Source organism: Bactrocera latifrons, unplaced genomic scaffold (assembly GCF_001853355.1).
Source record: "Bactrocera latifrons isolate USDA-ARS-PBARC rearing strain unplaced genomic scaffold, ASM185335v1 scaffold_2, whole genome shotgun sequence".
NCBI lineage: Eukaryota > Metazoa > Arthropoda > Insecta > Diptera > Tephritidae > Bactrocera > Bactrocera latifrons.
The window spans coordinates 2,144,279-2,170,189 of record NW_017535518.1 but is presented as its reverse complement, the minus strand read 5'-3'; the positions used below and the strand labels follow the sequence as shown (position 1 = coordinate 2,170,189).

The 25,911-nt window shown below is 34.4% G+C and overlaps 2 protein-coding genes and 1 long non-coding RNA gene across 4 annotated transcripts; 1 reads left to right on the top strand and 2 right to left on the bottom strand.

The window, feature by feature from the left end:
- Positions 1–206: 206 nt before the first annotated feature.
- LOC108967813 (rho GTPase-activating protein gacU) lies at positions 207–2,725 on the bottom strand. The gene is made up of 2 exons (XM_018931440.1): positions 2,684–2,725; positions 207–2,420 (listed from the first exon to the last, which is right to left on the bottom strand). Exon 2 carries the CDS (start codon positions 1,734–1,736, stop codon positions 480–482), a length of 1,257 nt encoding a protein of 418 aa, XP_018786985.1. The 5' UTR covers positions 1,737–2,420; positions 2,684–2,725; the 3' UTR covers positions 207–479.
- A 948-nt stretch (positions 2,726–3,673) lies between these two features.
- Positions 3,674–16,751, top strand: LOC108967939. 2 transcript variants are annotated; one of them, XM_018931643.1, is made up of 3 exons: positions 3,674–3,908; positions 15,254–15,430; positions 15,550–16,751. In XM_018931643.1, exons 2-3 carry the CDS (start codon positions 15,413–15,415, stop codon positions 16,699–16,701), a joined length of 1,170 nt encoding a protein of 389 aa, XP_018787188.1. In that variant the 5' UTR covers positions 3,674–3,908; positions 15,254–15,412; the 3' UTR covers positions 16,702–16,751. The 2 variants fall into 2 exon arrangements, with proteins under 2 accessions (XP_018787188.1, XP_018787187.1); XM_018931642.1 differs by having other exon boundaries at positions 15,254–16,751.
- Positions 16,752–22,355: 5,604 nt separating this feature from the next.
- LOC108967940 lies at positions 22,356–25,510 on the bottom strand. The gene is made up of 3 exons (XR_001993293.1): positions 25,272–25,510; positions 23,338–25,209; positions 22,356–22,499 (listed from the first exon to the last, which is right to left on the bottom strand). It is a non-coding gene; the product is annotated as an uncharacterized LOC108967940 (long non-coding RNA).
- Between the last annotated feature and the right edge of the window lie 401 nt (positions 25,511–25,911).

Genomic DNA, 25,911 nt, shown 5'->3' with positions numbered 1-25,911 from the left:
ACTATTTTTTGCCCACCATATAAAAGATAAAATTCTCAGCCCTACAAGAGATGGATAACAATGCTTTCTTCTTTTTTTATATTCATATTTACGTTTTAATTTTTTCCCTATAAATATATAAATATTTCAAACAAAGTATACTTTTGCAAACAAATTTTTCTTTTTATTTATACTAAATATTTTAACACAACCAGGCTTAGCATATGCACATAAATAACATTTTCTTAAATACAGTAGATATAGGTTAAACTTTAAGAAAGTTCAATAAATATTTTTAAAAACATAAATGCTATACTGTAATACAAACATAATCTTAGCTTAATGTCTCTAAATCTTATCATAAACCAGAAAATTTTTCAAATGGATTTCTCGAATCAAAACATTAACTGTAACATCTAGTACAAGTATATATATAATTAAGTAAAACTATTTTAATGCTTACTGCTAAGTTATCCCTACTTCGACCAGAAGCTGTGTATTCACGCATTTATTGGGCTCAGATTACCCAATAGGCCTGCGATCGAGAAAGGATGAGGCTTTATGCTGCTGGCAGGTCGCGTAACAAGTGGCGGCTGCATAGGCACACCAACAGGCTTGTTGTTCAGCTTCGAAGCGCTTGCCGTAGCCGGAGTGTCATTCTCATCGCCAACATTAACGACATCGATTTCGGAATCTTCGTCGTCGGAAATTTGTGTTTGTGCCATTAACAGCTCCAATTGCTCCAGATAAGCTGTAGCACGCAATATCTCTTCCGTCATTGCCTCATGTCGCTGTTCTAGCTCCTTACATTCTTCTTCGACAGCGATCTGTTCCAGCTTTTTGATACGACGACTCATACGGCAAGCGATTGTGTTTTTGTTGCGACGCTCCTGATCCTTGGGCGAACGCTCTTTCTTCGGAAACTGGCGCACCATATTCGTATGAAAAGTGCAAATGCTGCGCAGCTTATCCTCGCTAATGCGTGACAATACAGAGTTGGCGTCCAATTGAGGATCGCTGTTGTTGACGAGGGAATCAGCGCCTTTAGGCAACTCCAAGGTGCCTACTTCTGTGGGCTTCAGTACCGCTTTAATGCTGTTGGCACTCACCGGGCTAACACTTTTGTTCGACAAGTATGTTTTGATGCCCTTGTTAGCCGAGGTGTTAATGGCGCTTGTGTTGGTGGACACATTAATAGCACTGCTGCCGGTGATAGGATTAGTGGCGCTGTTGTCACCAGAGTTGCTGTTGTTACCCGGGTTTTTGGATGTAGTGTAAGTCTGTTTCGCTGCACCGGCTTGCACAGCCTTTTGTTTCTTCATCGGCGGTTGTGCGAGCAACGATGGCTTTAGCAGACGTTTGCGCTGTTGACCGGGTTGGGACTCGTTGACTGTCACCACTTTCTTAGGTGTTAATGTGACGACGCCGCTATCCTCGCTGCTCGGATTGGATGTGCCACATGCACCACTGGATATAAGGCGTGGCCTCTTGCTGCTTGGCGTGCTGGTGGCATTGCAGCGCGTCACAAAGCCCGTATATTCAGAAGAGCAATTCGAGTCGGTGGAAAATGGTGTAGAAACGCGCTCAACACCATAAAAGTGTGGATTGAGCAATATTGCATTCGCTGGCGAGCGTCCGTCGCGATTGAGTTGATTCAGCTCTTGTAATACATCTTCTTCACGTGGACGCTTGCCATGATCGAACTTCTTGTGGCGATAGAGATAGTCCACGGCTTTCTCATGCATAGATAGATCCATATTCCTGAGCTGTTTTTTGCACGAGTTTCTTTGAAATAAGTTAACACTTTTAACTTCTTGCGAATTTGTGGAAAATGTCTACGAAATGATTTGGTACTTCTTCTGAATTCTTTTCACGGCACAGTCAATGTGTTGTCACAATGCTTAAATTCTTAGTAATGATCTAGCTAGCCCTCGGCCGCACCAATTTATATGCCACAAAATGTTGCGATATCAGCACATTTGAAAAGTGCCACACATTCTTAGCTGATAACGCTCAGAGGACAAACAAAGACTTGTTTACGTTTTCGTTTTTATTTTTCAGGGATTCTCCTTTAAACATGTTTTCGCAAAACAACGCTCAAAACGACATTCCAAACAAAACATTTGTTTACATTTTCATTTTTATTTTTCAGGGATTCTCTTCTAAACATGTTTTTGCAAAACAACATCCAATCCATTAGCCAATTTTGACACAAATAAGTATTGTTCTGCACTTGTTTACGTTTTCGTGCGCACCAAGCTGTCCTCGCGGCAGCGACTCGTTAACGCCTTGCATTCTAAACTAGCAGAGCCTTCGTAGCGATCCTCGCTCATATGCTGATGTTGTTTTCGTTTTCGTTTTAGTTGTTGTTTTGTTTTTCGATTTGTTTACATATTTCCTGACGTTTTGCCCATAAGTACAGCTCATACTTTTAAATTTCACTTTTCACAGGTAGTTAGTCAGATCAAAGTATAAATAAAAAATGTAATAAAAATTTTAACATTATTGAAAGTATAAGTTAATAGTTCAAAATATGTATTAATAATTAGAAAAAATAAAAAACTTCATTTTAACTCAAATTTATTGGTCTAATTGACAAAAATTATTTTCAAACAAATAACATATAATATAATAAGATATTCACAATTAATAACTTCACATAATTTTAGTTTAATTTAAAAAAAAAATTAGTTAATATCAACACCTTCTTTTAACTCATATCCAACGGCGTGATAAACTAAATGTTATTAATTCTGTAGGCAAGTAACGGTTATGATACTCTCAATATAAATATATATTATTTTAATAGCTTAATTAACGTAAGTAAAAGAGATAGCAGTAGTATAACCATTAGTTATAAATGTATGATAAATTTAAGTAAAATATACGATAAATTAACCCATAGTTCCATTGTTATAAAATTACTTAATATTAAATTTTAAATGCTTGGTAAATAATAAAAAATTAAAAGTTTTAAATAACTAAAATAAATTGCTAATGCTTGTTATTAATACTTAAAGAACCTAAAAAAAATTGTAGAAAATAAAATTTTAAGTTATATATGAATAACAACGTAACATCACTTTTCAGAAGTTTACAGGCGAAAGAAAAACGATATAATACAAACCATATATATTGAAAATTTGAGTTTTGGATATGAAATGGTTATATATGGCTTATGGTTATCATACACTCATATTGAAAATTTGAGTTTTGGTTATGAAATGGTTACATATCGGTTAAATATTGGTTATAGTTGACAGAAGCTGAAATTAAAGCAATAATTATGATTTTTTGATGATACATTGTTTTGCATTTTAGATGACGATATACAATTTAAAATTTAAAAAGTAAAAATTTTTTGATGTAAAGCTTCCAAGTGTGACCACTCGGTTTAAGCAGCTTTATCGCTTTATTTTTAAACGCATTTTTCTTCTAAGCGGAGTTATTACCCAAAGTCTGGTTTTGGCGGGCCAAGTACAACAGCAACTTTGGGTAAAATTCAAATTAAAAAAAAAAAATTTTTTTTGAATTGCTTATTATAGAAACGGTCCTCCAACAAATTTGAAACCAAAATACCAAACTTACCCGAACGGTACACAATCAAGAAATTTCTTCATGTGGCAATACACTCACACTTTTCTAATAGCAAAGTACCGCTTTTCGAACTTTAAGTCGTAGAGTAAATTCATGATCAAAAGGCTTATATGTAGAGCAGAACAAATAAAGTTGAAACAAGTAAGAAAGTAAATAAAAAACAAGTAAGTAAGGTTTTGCAACTTGACTGGACCAAAACCAATATCTTAAAGTAAAAACCGTCAAACAGAGATACGGAATCCAAGCAATTTTATTTATACACTGAAAGGGAAACATTAGCCAATAATTTTATAAGATAATCAAAACTAATGCGTCCAGTTATGCACACCAACGTAAGTACACACTAGCTATTACATATTTTAAAGATATTTTCTGTTTAAAACACTATTTATTCGTTTTGGCATACTTTTCCATATATATCTAGACTTTCTTGACACACTCCCAAAGCTCATTCAAATTTTTTGGGTGAAATTTGTGCTATGACAGAGTTCGGTTCACAATAGCCCACAAATTCTCAATTGGGTTGCTTTTGTTGATTTTCAAGCCACTCCTTCACTCTTTTAGATGTATGCTTCAGATCTCCAAAATGCCTGTTGCTTTACTAACACCGGTTGTTTTGTTAGTATTGTTAGAAAAACTACCCGTAAATCATTTAGTGTTTGTGGTTTGCATATGAAATTATTGATTTATGTCCCTTTTCTTCATTTTTTTTATACATTTAAAGTAAATAAAACAACGTTTTAAAACTAAAAATTTCATTGAAATCGGATTATTATTTACTTTTTTACACCAATTCAAAAATTTGACAGACCGCCGAACGGTATTGCTAGTCACTGTTTAGGTACATAACTCATACAGTGACCATCATATTTGGCATACAATTTCTTCATGTAATAAAAATAATTATATGGAGTACTCTATGGGAATTTGGGTAATTCTTAAACCATTTTCATATACTTTTGTCATTAAACTATAGTAAAACCAATATAATACGTTAATTTTAACGAAAGTTTTAAGAGGTTATAGTAGGTATATACGAGATAGTATTGACATGATAATTAAAAAGCCACAGGCTAAGAAAATGTTCACAAGGTTTCATCAATGTTCCTCACATATGTAGTAAAATTATAAAACCATGATATTAGTTATATGAGAGCTAGGTCATGGGGCACTAAATTTTATCCATTATACGGATAGGCACAAAGATACACTGTTATGAGTAAAACACGCTGTCTCATTTTCATTGAGATAAACATATGGGCCGATATACTATATGCGGTATGAAGTCGCCAGAAACTTCGAAAATCGTTGTATTATATGAGAGCTAAGGAAAGTATTGACCCGATTCAACCCATTTTTGACATAGAGACATACCCTTGAAAGGAAAGTATAATCCCTGAATTGCAATTGTATATCTCACACATTGACCCATATTTTATATTGATTTCTTCTTGATTTGTATACTGGAAAATGAAAGAGTCGAAAGTAAATTTTGTTATATGGAAAGTAAGATTGGTTGTAGGTTGTGGCAAAGGAATGTTAAAACAAGAAAAAACGTTATCTTCGGTTACACCACTAAATACCCTTCAGAGGTGCATTTCTGTTAGTAACTATGTGTTCAGTTCGTATGGAAGCTATATGCTATAGTAATCCGTTCTGAACAATTTTTTTAGAGATTATATTGTTACCTTAAGCAGTAATCCATGCCAAATTTCGTGACGATACGACGTCAAATGCGAAACTTTTCCATACCAGCCCTTGATTCCGATCGTTCGGCTTGTATGGCAGCTATATGCTATAGTGAGCCGATTTGTATAAACAATAACTCATACCCAATTTCGTGAAGATATATCGTCAAATGAGAAAGTTTCCCATGCAAGCATTTGATTCCGATCATTCAGTATGTATGGCAGCTATATGCTATAGTTAACCGATCTAAACAACTTCTTCGGTGATTACATTGTTGGTTTAGAAAATAACCTGTGTCAACTTTTGTGAAAATACATTGTGAAATGTGAAAGTTTTCCATACAAGAACTTGACTCCGATCATTCAGTTTGTATGGCAGCTATATGCTAAAGTGGTCCGATATCGGCAGTTCCGACAAATGAGCAGTTTCTTTAAGAGAAAATGATGTTTGCAAAATTTCAAGACGATATCTTAAAAACTGAGGGACTAGTTCGTATATATACAGACAGACAGACAGAAGAACAGACAGACGGGCATGGCTAAATCGACTCAGCTCGACATACTGATCATTTATATATATACTTTATAGAGTCTTCGACCCTTCCTTCTGGGTGTTAACTTCGTGAAAAACTTAATATACCCTGTTCAGGGTATAAAAATGTTATATATTAAATTTGGTTGAAATCGGACGATCAGGTTACCGAGGTATGTGATATCACCTAAAATAGCACGATTCCACGCCCTTTGTTCAATTTTTGACATTGCTTATTTATTTATCGTGCTTTTAGTAATTTTTAATAATGTAATCCGATTTTTTTCAGTTTCACACTGTCTTTAAGCGTTCTTATCGCATTTATCTTGAGCGAATTTGATTATTTCACAAATGATCCTTGCTACTGCGATCTGCTATGTTAAAAAACAGTTCTATATCTTAATTTAATGCTTAGTTATGACACTAGATTTTAATGAAGTTTTGTGGGCATGGCAGTGGTGGGATTACGCACATTTACGAACTCAACCCCACTTTTTTGCCCAGCAACATACATCCCAATTTCGATATAACAGTTTTTACTCAAGTTACAACTTGTACGGACGGACAGACAGACTTCGATTTCGCAAAATCATCTTGTCAAATAAGTAATACTCAAAGAAATAGGTATAAACTTCTTGAAGGGCAAAGGACGAATATAAAATTTCTAATCGATGTCTAAAAACCTGAGGGATTGGTTTGCGTATAAACAGATAAACAGACCATGTTATACCATATAAACTTTACGAAACCCTACAATGTTTGGGGTATAAAAATGATTTAAATCATTAATTTATATTCTTAAGGTAATGATGGAACGACTTGGTGTATTTTACATCCAGATCTTAAATTGAAAGCATAGAAAATACAGCTGTTGAAAAGCTTCAAGAAGATCCGAAGTTTTCTGACTCAATGGGTATATAAACAAGCGAAGCTTCCGTTTTTGAGACGAAGAGCAACCTGAAGAGATTCAAGATCTGCCATTTTATCCAGAAAAAATAACGGTTTGATGTGCTTTGAGAGCCTGTGGAATCATCGTTTCACATTTCTTCAAAAATGATGCCTGCGAAAACGTTGGCGTCAATGACGAACGCTATCGTGCCATTATAACCAATTATTTGATGCTTGAAATTGAAGCTCGTAATCTCGGCGACATTCGGTTTCAACAAGACGGCCACACTGCATTCAAAGTACACTTTTTTGAGCTGATTTCACGTTTTAGGTCGAATAAATTTCCTCCAAGATCATGTGATATGACACCGTTAGACTTTTTCCTTTTGAAATATGCAAAGTGTAAAGTTTATGCAGATAATCCGCTTCGATTCAGTCCTTGGAGCAAAACAACACGCAAGTCATACGCCAGTTACTAGTCAAAGTGCTCAAACGGGTCATCGTAAATTAAACTTAACAGATGGACCATCTGAGACGTACCTGCACAACATTTGAAAGAGATAATCTTCCAAAAAATAAATGACAAAGAATTGATAAAAAAACATTCCCCATTAAATTTTAAGTTTCTGTGAATTTTCTTTAAAAAAGTAGGGAATCTCGAAATAAATCACCCTTTATAATATTGGGTAGTTGGAAAAGTCTTTTCGTATTTCTAATCAAACTTAAACTTATTTTTTTATATTTATACTTATATGTAAATAAGTAAGCAAATCTGTACAATTTCGGTCGATTTATTTTTGCCATTTTTCCTGCTAGAGACATTATTCCATCAGTGTAAATCGAAATTTCGAAATTTCCAGTGTGGCATTATTCCCTTATAATTAGAAAGTATAGCGAATTTCTTCATCATTTTCACTCATTTTTGAACAGCTAAAACTTTTTTTCAACTTCCCCGAATTTAATTTTTTTTAATGAAGCTTTAAATCTCAGCTTTTCAACACTACATGGTAAGACAAAATGTGATTGGTAGCACTGGAGATATACGACTGCAACGGCATCTATTGATAAAATACGAAAAGAATTTTTCGACTACCCGATATTTGATGCAAATAACTCTTTTTTATACAATTTGTAAGCATACACAACTAATTAATTGATAACTATATATAATAAAGCTATAAATTTTCTGTTACATAACAAAAAAAAAATTAAATTATTAAAAACGAAATGAAAAAATAAAACAAAATTAACAAATTATATAAAATCAAAATAATTACAATAGTGGGACACAAATGACTAATTTATCGTTACAATCAAAATAAGTTAATAAATCATAAAATTCAATGTCCAAACATCTACCGTCTAACGTATGACAAAAGAAGTTTTCGGTGGCACTCAAGCTGCATTGCATTGTAACTCTGTTTCCGGCATAACCCTTTACGGCTTTCTTCTATGCTCTTACCTGGTTTGGCCTTCATATGGTCGGAATTTTGGGTGGATCATTCAGTGGAAATTTCCCTTTATTTGAGATGTCTTTGTGTGCCAAAGAAAGCAAATTCTATTGATGACATTTTAAGCTTGTACCAAAACACATACCTGCTAATGAACGGTTGCTGTGAACTGAAGCCAACAATGGCCGATCGACATAATATGTAGAAGTGGCTGTACCAAAGTTAGCTTACCTTTTAGTGACGGCTTAACACAACACAGGAGTTGTTTATCACATATTGCTCTTTGGTTCAAGGTCACAAACGCTATTTTCGATTTCTTAATTCTTGCCTTAGCGCTAACTGTACTCCCTTTAACATCTTCAACTTACACGCTTCCGATGTGCTACCGATGTGCTAGAGCGCAGCACAGCTCAGCAGGTGGTTATTTATTGACACACGCATTTTCTTTCGGCGCGATCATATTTTGCCACAAATCGATTTGACAAACATTCATTGAAATTGTATGCCAAGTGTGGCATGCCACACTAAGCATTCACTTGCTTATTCATACATGAGCACACTTGCACAGCAAGAGCGTCTTATCACCTTGTTTCTATACATATGCTTGTTCAAGTGTGGTGTATCCTGCCATGCATTGTGGCATCAAGCGGCTTAGCTGCAATTTTTACTTCTTAGTCTCAAATCTCATTTTATTTGTTTTTATACTTATGTGTGCACATTCAATGCCACATAATTGTTCAATTAGTGATGGTCTTTCAGCTTGCTGGAGATGCATACTTAAGTAAACGTGTGTGTGTGAATTAAATAGCGAAAGAATGCATATATAGGGTTGTCTTCATAATTAATCTTTATTTACTCGAAACCTACTGTGTGGCTGATAAGGAATTCGAGCTCATCTTATTTGTTTTTGGAGGAATTGAAGGCCTTTGGCGTCATTCAATTTACTAAATAACTACTTTCTAATCATTTCCGCGAATTCGGTATTGACGAAACATATTATATTATATTTAGCTATTGACGAGAGTGTGCATATACTTCTGTCGGAACGAAAATCGCTCATATTTATATTTGGAAAACTCAAGTCATGACTGCGCTGTACAGGAAAGGGATGTACGCAAACTCATTCGTAGACTATGATTGTTCCTGTCTCTTATACACATCTAGATGTGTATAAGAGACAGGCATATACTTCTGTCGGAACGAAAATCGCTCATATTTATATTTGGAAAACTCAAGTCATGACTGCGCTGTACAGGAAAGGGATGTACGCAAACTCATTCGTAGACTATGATTGTTCAGAGCAATGCAATGCAGACGATTTCAGATTTATAAAGTTTGGAGAGTTGCTGTTTTGAAATCGATCGCAATATTACCTTAGTGAGGTTTCCAAATAACATAGTATATTAAGTTTAAAATAATTATTTAATAGTTCCAACAAAAAAAAAGTCACTTAAAGGCACAATTGTTATGAAATTTTGAAAACAGAATCAAAAAATGTATCAAATCAATAATATAATATATGCCTTTAAATAAAAATTTAAATTAGGATTTCAACTATTTTACAGCTATAAACACTTTTTTCTCGAAACAGCTTTTTTTTAAATTTGCGGCACTCATTACTCGAAGACGAATCCGATGACTAAAATTTTTTTTGGAATTTTTGCATGTTTTGTATATACTAATATGAGCAAAAAAATAGTAAGACTTTAGTCATAATTTTAAAATTCGTGATTTCTTTTTCAAAATCTATCTAAATTAGACGAAAAACTAACGAATAATCAATGCGGTATGGTGGTGCAAAAACCAAGTGTTGTGAGCCCATAATTCCGACCTGTTTTTGCAAATAGCTTAGCGCAAACGATGCATAACACTCAAATAGTATTCCTTGTTGACAGTTTAATCGGTCGGAAGGAATTCAGAGCGCACCACACCTTGATAATCGAAGAAACCTGTCAACATAACCTTGATTTTTGACTTACTTTGACGTAGTTTTTCGGCTTCGGCTCACCGTTGCCACGGTATTCGGCCGATTGATCGTACGGCCAATATCTTCTAGAGATTAGATTTTCACAAGAAGGTCTGTTGAGCAGTTGAGGACATACATACGTATTTCGAAGCATCGCAAACATATTTTTTAATTGAGCGATAGACAAATAATATGAGACTCAACCCGAACAATTTTTTTTTTTTACAATCAAGTGTTCATGGAATATTGAATGTATGCTGGTTCCATTGAAGCCTATATTTATCTCGATATCACGATAGGTCACGTGACGATATTGCTATATCAGTTCATGCACTGCATCAATAGTTGAAAACACAGTAACACCGTTCTTCTTGCTGGGGCTTAATCGCCAAAAATTGAATTTAGTATACCGATGCACTGTTGCTTTCGTTTTTTGGCCGAGGTGAATATTTCAACTTACTGTAAGCTGCGCAAATGGCGATCATATATCAAAACTTTCTGAGTATGCATGACTATAAAAATTTTAAACTTTTCGATAAAGTTTTGGGTTTCCAAAATTATGTAAAGGCTTGAGTCCAGTTTTAGTTACACAAATTTCATTAAAACCTACATGTATTTTATTGTGGTATTTTTTTTATCAAATCGCTTAGATCTCTGTAACAAATTACTTTACTGACCTGTACGTAAAAGGCCTTTTTGTCTGAAATTTAGTTTCATACAATTTTTCTCTAGAAAGTTTTTCGATAAGACCAGCTCATTTACGTAAAAAACGTGAAAACCAGCAAAGGAAGTAATTAAAGTTAAAATAACTAATTTAAAATTAAATTGAAATTTCCAGCTATTTAAAGGATTTATTTATTAAAAAAATTATATATATTTATATTCTTATTGAACTAAATAAACTCAAGCCTTGAAATAAAATATATTTACATATTTCGATTTGCTACTTTGTAATATTTTTCGGATCAAAGTCCTTTTTCTTATATGAATTCACTTCAATCTGAGTGCAAGTTTTCATATTGTATATAAAATTATTTAAAGTCAGTGTAGTACCCACTAAAGATCAGTTCATTTAAAACCTGGATTGAGTAGAAAATACAGCGGATTTTACCTAGTACTGTGGAAATTTTAGTAGATATCTTTGGAAAAGCCCAAACAGAACAAAGTTTCCGATAAATTAGTTCGTTATTTCAGACTGATGTTAGAAATAACATTATCGTTGAGCTTAAACGCCACATTCCCTTACTAACACATTTGTTTAGCATTCTGCTCTGCTCCCTAGAAATAATGTTTTCATTATGCTATTAGAAACAGCGAAAAGGAGAAAAGACTATATTTACGTTATAAAGACTTACTTTTATGTTGAGATCTGCATTTATGTGTAACTGACACTTGTTCGGTTTTTGGTAACATTTTATTCAGTAACTACTACTGAAAATCAGCCAAATTATCAGACTTGTTCGGAGTATATTTACATTTTTGAAATTTCTGTCATTATCATTGCTTTCTCAGCTACATACCATAGTTGTAATTCTATAAATTTTAATGTCATAGAAATAGCGAAATAGCCCTTAGATGCGCGATTAAAACACGAAGCTAATCTAACCAGCTGTTGAAAGTCCAAAATTATCATGCACTTACAAATAAAACTACTTAATGTGTGTGCTCACCCACTATCTCCGTAGAAATGAGTAAACTTTTCAAGTCTATTAGTTTTTCAAAAGCTAAATAAACGACGTCGTTTCCGGCGATAAGCGCAATTCAAACCATCTCGAATGTGAAAACTCAGCTGAATTCAAATAATATTGGTTGAAGTACATATACATTGTACAATCTCTGTTTAATTATTTACAAACGCTGATTGTACTTATTAAAAATAAACTCCGCCAATTTGTCGATGCGATCATTCCGAATAATTCATAATTTTATTTTGTTTTATAGTGTCAGCTTAAAGCAGAAATTTTAGATTTTAGATTAGAATTTTACGTATTTCCATGATATTTAAAGTCAACGGAGGAAACCTACTATTCAAATCATCTTCATATCCATTTTATGATCCATTTCAAAGTTCCCTACGTTTAAAAAACACAAAAAATTCCAATTTAATGTGAAATATTTATTGTCGTTCGAAAGAACATCTCTTGGCACTTATGTTTTGAAGATTATCTTTTTTTAAATGTTGCTCGCGGCAACAGATTGTCCATCCGTTGAGTCCAATTTTCGATGACTCGGTCAAACATTTCGACTAGTAACTAGCGAATGACAAGAGTGATGTTTTGCTTCAAGCTCTGAATCGAAGCGGTGTTGTCCGCATAGACTTTAGACAGATGCGATAAGTGGGAAGTGGCGCCATCGAATGTTGGCGAGATCACGAGCTCCAATTTCAGGCATCAAATAGTCGTTAGCGCCATTGACGGTTACGTTCTCACCTGTATCATTTTTGAAGGAATATGGGCCGATGAAACCACCGGCGCAAAATGTGGATTTTTGGATAAAATTACAACTTTTGAAACTCCTCAGGTTACTCTTCGTCCCAATTACGGCTATTTTAGTTGTTTACATACCCATTGAACCAGATATCAGTTTCAATTTAAGATCTGGACGAATCTCTCGAGTCTTCGTGTACAATCTCAGCTTATATTTTCGCTACTGCGTTCTGGACTTGGTCTATTTGCTCGAATACTATCTCACAAAGAATTCGGGGTCAAGATGGGTGATAGTGTTGTGAATAGAACACTCAGTAGGCAGATTATGTTGACCATAAGTTCAACCACATTCGATACGTAACAATATTCCTATGTTACAGTGCGAAATCGGGCTATAATCTCGACTACCTCCCTTATAACAGAACATTAAATTCCATATAATTCTTTCACTTTTCAATATACAAATCAAGTACCAATGAATATATTGGAATACAACTTTTCTCAAATAGTCCCTTTAATGTATGCCATCTCAAGTTTTAAAATGTTCAAAATCGGATCATAACTGTTCAAGAGGCCAGTTACCGAATATGTGGACCCAGTGCAATTGAGGATATATTTACATTAGCTGTTACTCAAACTGATCAATATTCAACAATTCAGTGCTTTGACTTTCCTCGTCTGCCAGACTTCCACAAACTGCGACTCGTCGCTAGAAAAGTCTCCACGTATGAACCAGCTCTTTAAAATATATTTAAAAGCTGAGCATAATTCCATGCAGAGAAAGAGAGCGACTACGCTCACATTTTTAGATGTCCAAATCGTGGCAAAAAAGTCTCCAGTCTCCACTTATGAATTCCATGTAGAGATTACGCTTCCATCTTTAGATCTCTAATATCTTATTTAACTTTCCTACTCATAAACATTAAAATTCAAAATTTATTTTATGATATGTGAGTCGTGGCAACAAAAGTCTCCACTTTTGAACCAGCTCTTAAAAATATGATAGAAAGCTCAGCATAATTCCATGCAGAGAAAAAAAGCGAATAAGCTCCCATTTTTATATCTCCAATATATTTTTTTCTACTTTCCTACATACACACTGCAGCATTAAAATAAGTTTATAAAATGTTAGTAGAAATCGTGGTAACAAAAGTCTCCATTTATGAACTAGCTCTTAAAAATAAGATTGAAAGCTCATAAACTTTAATGTGGAGCATCAATATAATTTTATGAAACGTGACTCGTGGCTACAAAAGTCTCCACATACGAATTCCATGTAGAGAATACGCTTCCATCTTTAGATCCCCAATATCCTGTTTCTACCTTCCGGCTCATAAACCTTAAGGTGGAGCTCAGTATAATTTTATGAAAGTTGTTTTTTTTTTCAATGTTTCTCATAAATATATTGAATATAAAAATTATGTATAATTTTTTTTTATTATATTGAAATTTATTTTTTTATATAATTATATTTAGAAAGATTAAAGTATTTTACAGATATTTCTTAACAAGCAAGAAGGCAATAGATCTTTTACTCCAAGATTGCTAGACATTAGGACTTTCCAAAAAAAATTCATTGAGAGAAAGTTTTACAATCCTAAATTAATGTAGGTCAAAAATTTAAGATTATAACCAATCCAAAATCTGCCATAAGCCTAATTACAAAACACACATTTGCGTTAATCTTTACAGTTCTGGAGTTAATTGGGTTTTTATAATACACCATTACATTGTATCTTTTGGATACCCCTTTTTGCGAATATTCTCGATAGACATCGACCTTTTAGAATTCTTTATAGCCCATCATTAAGTATAATTCATTATTCCTTGAGTAATTTTTAAACATTAACAAGCGTTTACCTGCTTCGGTTGTCTACCTGCTACCTTAGGTTTTGTGAGAAAGCGATTTCAATGTCACACCTAAAGCTGACCGCAGTAAATGTGCAATAAAAAATTTGCCGTTACAAACATATTTCTATGAATTCAGCAAGATCCTATAATATGTATTATAATCAATATCTACTTCTTCCCAAAATATAAATATAAATAAATGAAATGTTATCAATATGACCATGGCCGTAGAGAGAAAATCGGTTAATATATTGAAAAAGATCGATAAATTTATTGAAATAATATTTTTTTTAGAAAAGTTTATTAAATTTTATCAGCATATTTCTTATTTATGTTGCCGAGTATGCTCAAGCACTTATATGATAACTTGATAATGATCGGGTAAAGTATCCAAAAGAAATATTATTGCATATATAATAAAATTTTATTTTTAAATTGATGTTGGCCGTTGAAAATGCCAAAATTGTATTGAAAATGTTTCCAAGCACTAGCGCCTTGACAACTCGGGAGCTTTAAAGTGGCAGAAAGGAATATAGGTTAGTACAAAGATTGCAGATACCCAGATCCTTTGTTAAAATATTCATAAAACCTTGGGAAAACACGATATATTGTCTTAATAATCTATTCTAAGTCATTTGAGATATGTCTTGCCTACCTGCGTATGTTGGTTCATAGATAACAAAGGTGAAGGTGAAGTTTTCACAAAGGGTCTTTCTTTTCTGCGCAATGAACAATTATATTTTTAAAGAAGGCTTCTAAAAATTCATTAGGCTTGCTATTGTTATTTCAATTAAAGTTAAATTTGGTTGCTCAAATCACCTTAGACCACAATTATGAAGCAGGTATGTTAATTATGTACACTGTCTTCGTTCTAGGCGACCTCACAGCAGCCAGTCTGTTCAGCTATAAAAGCCCTGTACGCGTTGCCGTTCAGTGTCATTCCTTAAAACGAATTCAGCAGGAATCAGTCGCAAAATCACAACCACAATAACTGAAAATGAAGCAATTTTTTATAACCAATTCATTTGTTGCCAATGGATGCTCTTCAAAAGGTAAGACCATCCACGGGCAATGTTCTCCAAAGGACAAAATGGTACAGAAGTCGAAATCTTCCACATTTTTTCGTCCATGGGTCAATGAGAAAACCGAAGCTAATTCTTGTCAATCGCAGGTAGAACAGGTAAGGAGCACGCTTCAGGATCAACATTTGAGATACCCAGCACAGAAGGTGGTAAGCTCTAATAATGTGAGAAGTGTACCTGCAACAACGACCATTCCGCCATCAAGTATGGCAGCCATACAACAATCAATGGTTTATGCAAATGCTATTCATATCTCGCCACCGTCACTCACACCACCGAACTCACCACTTGACGAACGCTATGGAGACTTTACCATGAACAGGAGCCCTCTCTATGCTCAGCCGCCATATGTGAACAGTGCAGGGAATATGCCTACATATTCAGCAAATTACCGACCCACTAACCAATATACAATACCAATGATGAATATTTTACACACACAACGACAGGTGCTTATACCAGCACAGCCAGGAATTGCCCAGCCGGGTTTCACACATAATGTGGTTAATACGCCACCCTACACCGCTTTCCCAACGAATTCAACAGCAGGTCAATACTACCATACAAACGTCGCACCGCCTTGGTCAAACCTAGCCTACACGAATTATCCAATTGCAATGCAGCAAGAACGAGCCACATCAGCACCCCCATCCCCGACAAGGGCACATCAGCCTAAAGAGTGTGTAGGAATGCCAAGATCCAGGAGTTTCCCGGATAGCACCGCATTGAACGCGCTGGTGACCCAAGCTAACATGAATAACAAAACATTCTACCCAGAAGTTCAAGTTGTCTCAATGTCACCTCAGTACTATAATGAACCCAAAAATCAAGCCAAGATCACCGAAAATCCTCGACCGCAACAAACCGTTCAGCCAACTATCTTTAACAAGACTTCTTCACCAGAACCTACCGCGACAAAAACATTGTTGCCGGAGGCGACGCCGGCTTTCTGCAACTCTACTAAGCGCAAACCTATTGAATATCTAGCCGGCAAGTTAACAGCATCTGGAAAGAAAGTTAAAATGATGTCTTCCGCAATTAAGTTAGAAGATATATTAAAGTATAGGCCGAATATGGTACGCCATCGCCCGAAGAAGGAAGAAACGGTGGAGCAACAACTTGCCCGCGAACAAAACACTATCGCTTGTCGAAAATATAGACGCATGCGAAGAATTGCTAAAATTTTGGAACAGGAAATGGTTGAGGCAGAATCAGTAAACCACATCGTGGACATTTTATGATGAAATACAACAATTTTTAAAATTGTATTAAATACGTATATATTTATAAAGTTGACCTTTATATGTATATTGATATTATATGTAAATTTTTTATTGTTATGTATTTTTAAGTGACGCGAAAATAATGAAAACCATTATTTGTTTAAGAGAAATTTATTCTTGTCATTTATTTTTCATAATCATGTAGGTTGTACAGTTCGGTATCAAGATTAATTCGGTTAGGGAAGGTATGAACTGCTTCCCGGGATGACTCGCGAACCGATTCGACACATTTTCGCCATTAAACTATATAGGATATCGATTATTATTATTATAGTTCCATTTATTTTTCCTAGGTTATATTGATTAGCAGGAAAAGTATTTTCGTAATTTATCGATAGATGACGTTGCACTCGTATATCTCAATAACATTGTGTCTCTAGCAAGAAAATGGTAAAAACTGTTCGACCAAAATTTCATTTATTTTGAGTATAAATATAAAAAAAAATAAGTTGAAGTTTGATTAGAAATACGAAAAGATTTTTTCGACTACCCAATATGTAAGATATGAACAACGGTATAAAGTCAACCTGTAATTTTGAAGTTATGTGGAGCAAGGGATAATAGTATTGACTCGATTTTATCAATGTTAGGTCCAAAACATATTATTATCAGAAAAATAATTTTTTAATCAAGTGGAAGTTCGAAAATCATTTACCCCCTTGTATCAAATTCAACTCGCATGTAAATTTTTTGACAAGAGAGTAGCACACAACGAAAGCGAAGAGAAAAGTTTTAAATCGTAGATAGTTTTTGTAGCGTTTCATTCTTTGGCGAAGACATAGCTCTGACCAATTTTTTGAAAGGAAGACGCTGCGTATACGCAACGCTTAAGGAAATGGCATCAGCCCAGCATTCAAATTTAAAAATACTCAAACTATTTTAGATATCAAATCATGACTTTTATTTTTTCTAATTTATATCACAGCGTTTTTTGAAATATGAGAATATTTTTCGGGCGCTTGTGCCATTTTATGGCCGTAATAATCGTCCACCTGTGCTCGCTATTCACCGAATTGTTGAAAATTTCGAGCGTACATTTTCTTTAGATAATATTCGAGTGCCAACAATACTATGAAGCCCAAGGAATTGTTCCTGAAGACTACTATTTATCGACACAACCTGAAGGATTTTGAGGAAGGATTTGGGCTTACATCCTTATAAAATTGTTCTCACTTAAAAACTGAAGCCATTGGATCACCGGATTTTATTTGGAATAGCTTGAATCGGTAACGATTTTTTAAGGAAATCATCTCCGATGAGTTATTAAATAAACAAAACTGTTGATTCGGGTGCGAAGAAAATCCACAAATTATTCATGAGAAACCACTACATTCCCCCAAATTGTCAGTTCGGCTTGGTTTTTGATCTGGCGGATTCATCGATCCATATTTATTTCGAAATAAAGCTGGTGACACCGCTACTATCAATGATAATCAACTTTTTATAGCCGCAATTGGAAGAAATGATCTTAACAACTGCTGGTTCAAACAAGATGGAGCTACTTGGGATACAACACGCATTACAGCCGAATTATTACGAGTAAAGTTTGGAGACTCGATTATTTAAGGAAATTGTAACGGTCAATGGCCTCCAAGAAGTTGTCATTTAACACTATTAGATCTCTTCTTGTGGGGCTATTTGAAATCATTGGTCTTTAGTAATCAGCCAGAATCTCTTCTTCTATAGACGTCAATACTTAACATCCCATTTGTGACATACGTTGATTTATAGCCCTGACAGACGAGAAAAATTATTGTGCATTAATAAATACTAATTCGCTTTAAAATTGTATGGTGACAGACGGCAGAATTGTGCATTTAGACTGCTGATTGTGAAATTTGTTTATTTATTAAAAAAAAGTGAAATAAAAATGGATAAGAGAAAATTATTAATAGAAATTTTGATATTTTTGGTAAATCAATATAAATTTAACGAAAAAATTCGTTAATTATTAAATACATTCAAAGGTAATAGAGTGAAATTAAAAGAAATAATTGATTGAATGCGAAAGAAGTGTGCGAAAAAGTTAAGAATATTTGAAAAATGGATCGCAAACTGTGCGTTGTTTATTTTCTGCCATCTAAAAATATTAAAATTTGTTTTTGTTAATACAGTTACACAATTTAATTAGCAATATAAAAACTGCTACACAAGGAAGGCTGCGACTTCAAGCGACATCGGTCAAACAATAGCAAAAAACGATCAGTAATGGGCTACCTTTTATGCGCAGTGTTGCCTACTCAAATTTCGTAAATACAGCTAAATGCACGACATTTTTGGACATTATAAATTTGCATTAACATGGATGAAATGCGCAAGTCAATGTAAATTAAGCCCGCTACGGCAAATTAGTGCTGTCGTCTATCAGGGCTATTATTTGCATTAACATGGATCAAATGCGCAAGTTAATGCAAATTAGGACTTTCAAGGCTATAATAGTGTTTATTTATTTATTTATACAAAGCTTACATAATAATTAATTATTACATAATTGTGTTTAATTTGTAGAAAAAGTGCTCGAAAATTGGACTTAATTGTATCGATTATCCTTCACTACCGAATAAGAGAACCCCTGTGCCATAGATGACTTTTTGTCCTAGATTTCATATAACTAACAAATCTTATCTACCTGAAGGTAGCCCGGCAATATAATTGTTTAGGAAGTAAAAACGAAAATAAAGAATTTGTAATATTTCCTTGCCTTTTTTTTAACATATTTCTGAATCGGTTAGAAAAAGAATTTACGTTTGACAATGTTTAGTAAAAGTTTGTGTATGTTAGCATAAGAATATACCTTGCACACAAAAAAATGTATTGCGATACCTCACACACACACCACGTAAACTTTTTTTGAAAACACTACAGAGGAAGAAAATGGATTATGCTGTGAGCGCATAATGAAAAAAGTTCAAATTGTTAAAGTTCCATACAACTTGACTGGAAACATCTAGGCACTTTCTATTACATTGTTCAGATTTTACAAGACTGAGATTGAAATGTCTCGGTATTCTTACCTTCGGTGAACCATGTGAGATAGCCAAAATTACTGTCTAAGGTAAACGTGTTCAAGGAAAGGCAGTTTCATGAATTCTCCATGTCATAGCTCAATTACTTAATAGCGGTAAGGTTTTTAGTCAATATTATATTCCAGCTTGTTCGATAAATGTTTCTTCCAACGTCTTTTGAAGCCACGTTTTTTTTAGTTTCTAGCGTAGATGTTTTCCGATACTGTTTGATTCTTACTGTTCACAGCCATGTGAGCCATGTGAACGGGATTACCAAATTTTTGTCAAAATTATACGACAATTCATTGATCCTTCAGTATATTCTCCACAATAATTTTCGAACTCAAATTTTAAATAGAAAGCTTCTTTTCATCCAATCAGGACAAGAACACAATCAACTTACAGATCTTGTATTTCAACGGAGCTTCCAATTCCGCAAACTCAACTCTGATGTCTGATGCTGATGGTTTCAATTGCGTTTGAAGTTCATTGATATTGAGATTTTTATATGATAACGGAAGTGCCAGAATTTAAATATGGTCGTTGTTCAATCTCCAGAATGTGGCGCAACTAAAATATATCCATCGGTACAGTCAATGGCTTTTAAATCTCGGCTCACTGGTTCAACGACTACCACGCATCAACAATATATAGTAGAAAGCTTCACTTGTCGTCTTGTTATGTAGTATTCCATAGGACGACCTTTCTTACAAGGTGATATGTCTTTTTTCTTCTAATCAAAGTTAATACATTACTAAATACACTATATGCGCTAGTTACTTGAAGCCTTTTGAACTTTGGGATTCTTAAAGTCGTTCTCTAGCTAATTGCAGCTTTTTGAACTAATAAAGTTTAAAGTAAAAATAATAAATAGTTATAAATATCTCTATAGATTTTTTATTTCAAAAGCTATTATATTATTGTAGGTAACTGGTAGCCAGGGATATTAATTCCTCTTTTCTTCTTAAATAAAACTATTAAACAAATTAAACTGAGGTTAAACTCCCTCCGCAGGTAGACATAGTTGTACATATGCCTCTTGTTACCTTGCCTTAAAAATATAATTTGTGAACGCTGAATATATGGATTAAGGAAATTATGTTGAAATAAATACTCTAGAAGTCCTTTTTGCAAAGCATTCGAAGCCTATAATTGACTCGATTCATACCCAAAAGATTAACCAAAATATGAATCGATTCATAATTTTATTTTTCTCTGATGTCAAGGCGACTACTTTTAACCAATATTACTTTAACTTTCTCGTTATTATCGTAATTAGTAGAGGTTTTAGTGGACGACTAACATATAGAAAATTTTCTACGACTTTACGACCTCCACTGAATATTTGTAATACTTTACGTCAAACATTTGCTTTCACAGAAAAGTCCTAAGTATGTTCACAGCAAAGAGAAACGCAGTAAGGCGAAGCAAAATGTTGAGCAACTCTCATCTTTTTACGGTTTGCCAAGCACCAGTCCCCGTTTGTATTATAGAGAAACACTGAAAGCAAAACGTTCAAACGACACTTTGCTTTCTTCGCTTTGGTTTTAAAGTATGAATTGTTAAGCAAAGGGATTAATGTTGTACTTGTATGTAAATACATGCGTGCAAATCATAAAAAAGAATTATCGATGAGCGTTTAAAGGATTTCGGTCCAATTTATCAATTAAGCCTTAAGAAAATTTAACAAAAATCTAGAATGACCTTTATATTCCCAAGAGGATCTACCATAGATAAGTAATAGATAGCAAGGGATATTAATTTATCTTTTCTTCAATAAAAGCACAAACTTAAATGCGGTTTAACGACTCCCGCTTATAAACAAACTTATACACATACCTCACATTCTGTTTAGCCTTACATTAACAATACAAATCACCTTGCCCTAATAATTTTGCTAATTTCTATTATATTATATGAAAAGATAAAGAAGTCAACTCAAATTAATATCAGGTACAAAGATTGAGGTTTGTCGTATAAACGATTAAGAAATCTTATTTCAAAAGCCCTAACGCAACAAAATTGACCTGTTCTTAAATTACGGATTTCCCCATATTTTAACACAAATCTCTATACACACAATACCAGCGCTTAATTCAATTTTCCGGCGTATGACTTTTAATGAACTCCAAGAGGTAGATTTTTCAATTTCAATCGGAAAAAGTCTCACGGGGCCAAACCTGGCGAACACGGAGGCTGGGCTGATAACTTTCGCTTCAGGTTTGGACAAAAATGTAAACGCAAATAGAATACATTTCTGGTCATTTCCGATGAATTGCTTCACGCATCAAAACGACCAAGTAGTGTACTGCTTATTGACCATTTAATCTGTGAATTGAATGCATATTGAACGACAACATCAAAGAAACCCCAGCATCACCATGATTATTGACTGAATTTGGCGAGACTATTTCGTCATAGGAGTGCTATTCATAAACCCGATATCCGATGTTGAGATCCTCTGCTGCCAACACAAAGATTTTAAACACTGGTTCTATAACATTTTCAATGTTATCGTCCTTAGGAGGTTATATAGATAACAGAAAAACTTTCCATATTTCTTTTTTTTTTCTGCGAAAACTTTTAAATTTATTGATCCATCAATTTGTATACATATTCTGTTATCTTTTAACTGCATTTAAGACAGTATTAGTAAAAATATTTATTTGAAAATGAACTACAACTGATATCCGTGTGCTCCTCTCAAAAAAGAGGTTTTGCGGTGATCACTATATCTTTGAACTGGATCCTCTGAAATTAAAAACCAAACAGACTTCGTTAAAGTAATGTTAAGTTAAATATAGCAATTAATCAAAAGACAAACTGACGGTTTCTAAAAAAAATAGATTTTTGACCTAAATTTCGGCCTTAAATTATTCATACAAAAATATTTATCAGTGAGAAAAAATCTTCGTGTTAAAATTTGATATTAATCGGTTTCGCCGATTCCGAGTAATGTGACCACACAACCGACTTTCAAAACACCATTTTGAGAAAAAACTTCTTTTCAAATTTGCGTGTAACTTCGAGAATATTCACCGGAACGATATGAAATATATGTATACTACTACGTCGCGTGTTTTTTGAATCGGTAAATTTTTTCTATAAGTTTAGTAGTGCTGTTAGTGCCACCTATGCGAAATTTCACTTCAAAATATTCATTAGGATTTGAGATACGCATCGGTTTTTGAGGCTCTAAAAGCGAGTTGTTGAACAAAGAAGTGCCAAAATGCACCATCTCATACTGCATTGGGTATTCGCGATAATTTCACATTTTCAACTAATATAGTGTCGCGATCACCGCATTCACCAGATTTATCATTGTGTAACTTTTGGCTATTTAGCAAATTCGCATCACCACTCCGAGGACACCGTTTTGAGTCAAAATGATGTTCAAGTCAGCGTGGGACTTAATAAGAAGAAAGACATTTCGGTTTAAATGTGTTCCAATGTAGCTTGTGGTTGGAGTTTTATCAATTCTCTTCATGTTATAGCTTAAGTACTTAATAGAGCTAAGGTCTGTAGTAAGTATTACTTTCCCAGTTCAGTAAAAGTTCCTTTCCAATGTCCTTTGATGTCGTGTACTTACCTACTTAGTTTTTCTTTAAGTACTTCCTGATTCTGATCAATCTTTGAAAAGCCATGTTTTATACAATCAAAAATCGGTTGAAGGGCTCAATCAACTCCGCGTTTCCGTATTTCAACAGAGCTTCGCTTTACCGCGAAATCAACTCTGATGTCTGATGTTGTTGTCTTCATTTGCGTTTAAAGTTCTTTGATTTTCAGATTTCTTTACGACGACGGAAATGCCAGAATTTTGATATGGTCGATGTCCAATCTTTAAACCTGATTTCATACATAACGGATTTCCCCACGGCGCCGCCTATAGGTTCGAAGGACAATAATCCGAATTGAATAATTTCGAAAAGTGTTACCCTTATGCCCAACAAGGAAAGGCGCTCGCAACTGATAGACGATGATATATATTGCCATCTGTACAGAGAATGACTTTTACATCCCGGCACTCCGATTCGACGATTACCACTCATCACCAGTAAAGATAGTTTCACTTGTCGTCTCGTGCTTTATTATTCTGTATTTTTAGAAGCCTTCAGTTATGATGAAACCCTACTTGATTTGACCAGCTGCCTTACTAGTGAAGACTGTTGCATTTACTTGACATTATAATGCGGCCAATTGGAGACGAGAAAGAATTATCCCTAAATTCAGAGCATTCATAGAAGAAGAAAACGATGTTATCCCATTTGCCGTGAAGGCGCAGGCCATTTCGCATTACCCAGAGTGCACCAACGGGGAGGCGACCTGCATTACACTCCAAAAATGTTGCGCTGTGCCAGTCACAAAATTTATAAATTACTTAATAAGCTAAATTTTCTAGTTACTTGCAGCCTTTTGAACTTTTACTCGGGCGAAGTAAAAGTCCAAAGTAACCGAAGCATCGGTTTCTTAAAGTTGGTTCTCTTGCCACTAGCAGTTCGTTGAACTTATTAATGATTTTAAGTGCAAAGCCGAAGCAGCTGGAGAACTTCCTTCTCGATACCTGTTAAGAAATTAAACAAGCAATTAATTACGCAAATAATATATAAACAAATAGAATTAAGCAAAAGGAAAGCCGTAAAATCGGATTTTCAAAGTCGCTCTCTAGTTGCTTGCAGCTTTTTGAACTTGGGGATAGAGTTAAGTAAAAAGCCGGAAATAACCGGAGAACTTACTTTCCGATACCTGCAAAACAAAGTAGATAAAATAAACTCTTTAGTTACTTGCAGCTTTTTAAACTTGGTGATAGAGTAAGTTAAAAGCCGGAAATAACCGAAGAACCGATTTCTTATAATTAAATAACTCTTACTAGCATAACTGACCTAGAAACAAATATTCTTACAATAAATATCTACAAAAATCCCTATCAATTTTTACTATTTCGAAAGCGTAGTATTAAACGCTTTAGCCGGCGGCTCTTCCGGCAAGCGATCGTATTACGATCACGTCGTAGCTGTTCCTCAACTGTGCGATCTTTTGCAGGAAACTTACGAGCCTTTTGTGGTTGGTAAGGTAAAATCTCTTCCAAATACGCAAGAGTTACGTTATTTCGCAAACTTGAAAAATTTCGAGATCGTCTTAAAGATTGCTCCCTTTGATTATGTACATTAACGTTGATCATATTTCGCTGCATTCGAGTTGTTGGCCCACCCAAGTAATTTCCGCTTGTATTTTCTCGTACAAGAGGTACCGAAAATGCTGGGATATTCGACAGAAATTGCGTTTGTTGTCTTCGCACGAAGTCTCTATATACAACTTGACGTGCTGGCGGAACCAAATAAGGTTGAATGTATGGCAGAACACCGATTTGTTGCATTCGGACAGAATTTCCACCACTTTTTAAAGTTTGTCCCTCTGAAGGGACGGAATTCGGAAGAATTTGTATAAACGTCGGAAACTGTGACTGCAATGGATGCACGAAATTAAATCTATAATTTTGTGACATGACTAAGTTTGGATAATTACCAAAAAATTCTCCGAGAGGAGGGATCTGATATGAAAAGGGAGGAGCTATCGGTGGAAAAGCTGGCGGCATTCCAAATTTTTTTGGTTGAGTGAAATTTTGTTCCCATGGTCTAAAGGGTTTAAACTCGCCTTGCACAGATTGAAACATTGTAAATTTTTTTCAACAACTCTGATATTATTTAAGATAATTTGCAGCTCTTGATGTACACTCTCGGATGACTGTCAAAAGAATGAGTATAACGGGGCACTTTCGTCCATTTATAGAGGACCTGAAATGTACAGGTAGGTAACAGGTAGCCAATATATTAATTTCTCTTTTGTTTACACTAACCAAAGTTTGGACAAAACGCCCTCCGTAGGTAGACATAATACACATTACCTTTTGTTCATAATACACATACCCTGCAGTGGGACTAGGAAACACATATTTTCTCATATTATAACTCATATAGGTTCGTCCGATGTTATCTGGAAAAAACCCTAAAGTATCTGTAAAATTGAGCCGACATGTGTGATCATCAAACGCTCATCAGAGAACATAAAAAAATATTTTAAAAATTCAAATGTTTTATTCTAATTTTCTATGTCCTATAGTTAAAAAAAAAGCACCAAATAGATTATTGCTTTGTACTCTATGATT

Coding starts and splice junctions, on each gene's coding strand:
- LOC108967813 (XM_018931440.1), bottom strand. CDS start 1,736: ATGGATCTATCTATGCATGAGAAAGCCGTGGACTATCTCTATCGCCAC.
- LOC108967939 (XM_018931642.1), top strand. CDS start 15,376: ATGAAGCAATTTTTTATAACCAATTCATTTGTTGCCAATGGATGCTCT.